The sequence below is a fragment of the Suncus etruscus genome, chromosome 19 (genome assembly GCF_024139225.1).
Source record: "Suncus etruscus isolate mSunEtr1 chromosome 19, mSunEtr1.pri.cur, whole genome shotgun sequence".
Classification (NCBI taxonomy): Eukaryota; Metazoa; Chordata; class Mammalia; order Eulipotyphla; family Soricidae; genus Suncus; species Suncus etruscus.
This window is the reverse complement of record NC_064866.1, coordinates 31,598,814-31,603,566: the sequence shown is the minus strand read 5'-3', so window position 1 is coordinate 31,603,566 and position 4,753 is coordinate 31,598,814. Positions and strand designations below refer to the sequence as shown.

Genomic DNA, 4,753 nt, shown 5'->3' with positions numbered 1-4,753 from the left:
TCATCTTGTATCTATCCTTCTTTTGGCTTACTTTATTTAACAATATCATCCAGTTTTATTTATGTTGCAGAGAACTGCATGGTGGCATCATTTCTTACAGCTATGTAGTATTCCATTGTGTATATGTACCGTATCTTCATGATATACTTGTCTGTTGTTGGACACATAGGTTGATTGTAACTTTTAGCTATTGTAATGAGTGCTGTGATAGATAATGGTGTGCATACATCCTTTTGGATGAGTGTATTGGAGGGGGCACACCTTGTGATGCTCAGGGGTTACTCCTAACTATTCACTCAGAAATTGCTCCTGGTTTGGAGGACCATATGGGATGCCAAGGGATCGAACCGCAGTCTGTCCTAGGTTAGCATGTGGAAGACAAAGGCCCTACTGCTTGCACCACCGCTCCAGCCACTGCATGAGTGTATTTTTATTCTAGGGAATAGATACCCAAAAGCAGGATTACTGTATTATATGGCAGTTCAATTCTAAGTTTACTGAGAACCCTTCATACTATTTTCCATAGGAGTTGGACCAGGCAAAATTCTCACCAGCAGTGGATGAGATGTAGCAACACTTTTCATTGAATCTTATTTTACCTATTTACCGAATTAACCAACACATTTTATTCTCTCTGCAGGGTTAATCAGAACATCTTAAATGCTCCAAAGGCTACTCAGTGGTGGTGGTGGGGGCAAAGTAGAAACCCCTCACTTTAAAAAAAAAAAACAAGCACTTTGCAAGAGTGTTTTGTGTGTGTGTGTGTTTGTGTATTTGCAAGTTGTACTTTTCTTAAATCAGTTGTAGGGCTTTGGCACACAGGAGCCCTTATAAACTGCCTCAGCTACATAATGGAACCATAAACCACCCCACTCAGAACACCTCCTGAGGGCACCTCAACAGAGGTGAGCTGTCCCTGTCCATAAGGGTGGAGCCATAATGAACAACCTATACAAAAAAAAAAAAACCTACAAAACACTGCTTCAAGAAATAAAATAGGACACAAGGAAATGGAAACACATACTCTGTTTATGGATTCAGAATATTAACATCACTAAAATGGCCATTTTAGTGCCTATCCCCAATGTATTGTAGAGATTTTAATGCAATTTCTCTAAGGATACCCAGGACATTCTTCAAGTAAGTGGATCAAACACTTCTGAAATTCATTTGTAACCATTAACTCTCATGAATAGCTGTAGGCATCACTTTCCCCAACTTTAAATTGTACTACAAAGCAATAGTCATCAAGACAGCATGGTATTAGAATAAAGACAGACCCTCCGATCAATAGAAATACTTAAGTATCAGAGAATGTTCCCCAGACATACACTCAATTAACCTTTGATAAAGAATCAAGAAAAGCAAAATGAAGCAAGGAAAGCCTCTTCAACAACTGGTGTTGGGACAACTGATCAGCCTCATGCAAAAAAAGCAAACTCAAACCTTCATCTAACACCATCACAAAGGTCAAATCTAAATGGACTAAAGACCTTGATATCAGACCTACAACCATAGGGTATATAGTACACGTAGGTAAAACACTCCATGACATTGAGTCTAAAGGCATCTTTAAGGAGGAAACAGCAATCTCCAAATAAGTGGAAGCAGAGATAAACAAATGGGACTATATTAAGCTGAGAAGGCCACCCACAGAATGGGAGAAACTATTCACTCAATACCCAGATAAGGGGCTAATATCTAAGATATACAAGGTACTGACAGAACTTAACAAAAAATCTAACCCCATCACAAAATAGGGACAAGAAATGAGCAGACACAATGAGCAGACACTTTTTCAATGAAGAAATACAAATGGCCAAAATGCATATGAAAAAATGCTCCATATCACTAATCATCAGGGAGATTCAAATCAAAACAATAGTGAGGTATCATCTCATGCAACAGAAGCTAGTACACATCACACACACACACACACACACACACACACAAGAACAGTCAGTAATGATGGAGATGGGGGATTTACTGCTGGTGGGAATGCCCTCTAGTCCAGTCTCTTAGGAAAATAATATGGAGATTCCTGAAAAAATTGAGCTGTCATATGATCCAGCTATATCACTCCTAGGGATATACCCTAGGAATACAGATACACAATACAAAAATTCCCTTCACTCTCCTATGTTCATTGCTGCTCTATTTACAATAGCCAGAATCTGGAAACAATCCAGATGCTTGACAACAGATGAGTGGCTAAAGAAACTGTGATATATATACACACTGGAATACTAAGCAGCCATCAAGAAAATGAAGTTATGAAATGTTCCTATACATGGATAAACATGGAAACTATTATGCTGAGTAAAATAAGTCAGAGGGGTAGAGATAGATTTAGAATAGTCTCACTCATCTGTGAAATTTAAGAAAAATAAAAGAGATTATGGTAATAATACCCAGAGATGATAGAGATGAAGGCTGGAAGAACTAGCCCATGATGTGAAGCTTATCACAAAGAGTGATGAGTGCAGTTAGAGAAATAACTACACTTACAACTATCATGACAATGAGTGAGAGAAATAGAATACCTGTCTTGAAGACAGAAAGGGGTGGGGGAGGAGGGAGATGGGAGACATTGATGGTAGGAAGGTTGCCATGGTGAAGGGGAGGTGTTCTTTTTTATAACTAAAACCCAACTATAAACATGTTTGTAATCATGGTGCCTTAAATAAATATATTAATAAAATAATAAAAGAAGTAAAAAAAAGGAAAGACAACATGAGGTTTCAGGAATCGAAGCCAGGTCAGCTATAAAAAAAATAACTGTTTTGAGAGACGTTGAGGAGGTGATTCCTTTCTCCTCACGGACGCCGCCGAGTCAGCATCGTCGAGGTTTCGTGGATTTTCTTTTTTTTTTTTTAATCTCCAGCCATCATGGTGAAGTCGGAGTCGTCCCCTAAAGAGCCCGAACAGCTACGGAAGCTCTTCATTGGAGGCTTGAGCTTTGAAACGACCGATGAAAGTCTGAGAAGCCATTTTGAGCAATGGGGCACCCTGACAGACTGTGTGGTAATGAGAGATCCCAACACCAAGCGATCCCGAGGATTTGGGTTTGTTACGTATGCCACAGTGGAGGAAGTGGATGCCGCCATGAATGCAAGGCCGCACAAAGTGGATGGGAGAGTTGTGGAACCAAAGAGGGCTGTCTCCAGAGAAGATTCTCAAAGACCTGGTGCTCACTTAACTGTGAAAAAGATTTTTGTGGGTGGCATTAAGGAAGACACGGAAGAGCATCACCTAAGAGATTCTTTTGAACAGTATGGGAAAATTGAGGTGATTGAAATCATGACTGACCGGGGTAGTGGCAAGAAGAGAGGCTTCGCTTTTGTGACATTTGATGACCATGATTCCTTGGACAAGTTGTCATTCAGAAATACCATACTGTGAATGGCCACAATTGTGAAGTAAGAAAAGCCCTGTCTAAGCAAGAGATGGCCAGTGCTTCATCCAGCCAACGAGGTCGAAGTGGCTCTGGAAACTTTGGTGGTCGTGGAGGAGGTTTTGGTGGGAATGACAACTTTGGCCGTGGAGGAAACTTCAGTGGGCGAGGTGGCTTTGGTGGCAGCCGAGGTGGTTGTGGATATGGTGGCAGTGGGGATGGCTATAATGGATTTGGCAATGATGGTGGTTATGGAGGAGGCGGTCCTGGTTACTCTGGAGGAAGCAGAGGCTATGGAAGTGGTGGACAGGGTTATGGAAACCAGGGCAGTGGCTATGGCGGGAGTGGCAGCTATGACAGCTATAACAACGGAGGAGGCGGAGGCGGCTTTGGCGGTGGTAGTGGAAGCAATTTTGGAGGTGGTGGAAGTTACAATGATTTTGGCAACTACAATAATCAGTCCTCAAATTTTGGACCCATGAAGGGGGGAAACTTTGGAGGTCGAAGCTCAGGCCCCTATGGTGGTGGAGGCCAATACTTTGCCAAACCACGAAACCAAGGTGGCTATGGCGGTTCCAGCAGTAGCAGTAGCTATGGCAGTGGCAGAAGGTTTTAATTGCCAGGAAACAAAGCTTAGCAGGAGAGGAGAGCCAGAGAAGTGACAGGGAAGCTACAGGTTACAACAGATTTGTGAACTCAGCCAAGCACAGTGGTGGCAGGGCCTAGCTGCTACAAAGAAGACATGTTTTAGACAATATTCATGTGTATGGGCAAAAAAAACTCGAGGACTGTATTTGTGGCTAATTGTATAACAGATTATTTTAGTTTCTGTTCTGTGGAAAGTGTAAAGCATTCCAACAAAGGGTTTCAATGTAGATTTTTTTTTTGCACCCATGCTGTTGATTGCTAAATGTAATAGTCTGATCATGACGCTGAATAAATGTCTTTTTTTTTTTTAATGTGCTGTGTAAAGTTAGTCTACTCTGAAGCCATCTTGGTAAATTTTTTTCTTTTTTTTTTCTCTTTATTTGAATATCTTGATTACATAAATGATTGTGATAAGGTTTCAGTCATATAAAGATCACCCCTCTTCACCAGTGCAACATTCCCGCCACCAAAGTCCCAAATCTCCCTCCATCCCACCCCACCCCCACCTGTACTCCAGACAGGCTTTCCAGTTCCCTCATTCATTCACTTGATTATGGTAGTTCTCAGTGTAGTTATTTCTATAACTGTGCTCACCACTCTTGTGGTGAGCTTCATGGAGTGAGCTGGTGTTCCAGCTCTCCTCTAATTGTCTCTGAGGATTGTTACAAAAATGACTTTTATTTTTCTTAAAACCCATAGATGAGTGAGACT

At 41.3% G+C, this 4,753-nt stretch overlaps 1 protein-coding gene across 1 annotated transcript; it reads left to right on the top strand.

The window, feature by feature from the left end:
* Positions 1 to 2,792: 2,792 nt before the first annotated feature.
* On the top strand, positions 2,793 to 4,349 carry LOC125997311 (heterogeneous nuclear ribonucleoprotein A1-like). The gene is given in 2 exon segments (XM_049765759.1): positions 2,793 to 3,373; positions 3,376 to 4,349. Coding segments are annotated over 2 exon segments (1,119 nt in total). The 5' UTR covers positions 2,793 to 2,889; the 3' UTR covers positions 4,011 to 4,349.
* The last annotated feature ends 404 nt before the right edge of the window (positions 4,350 to 4,753 follow it).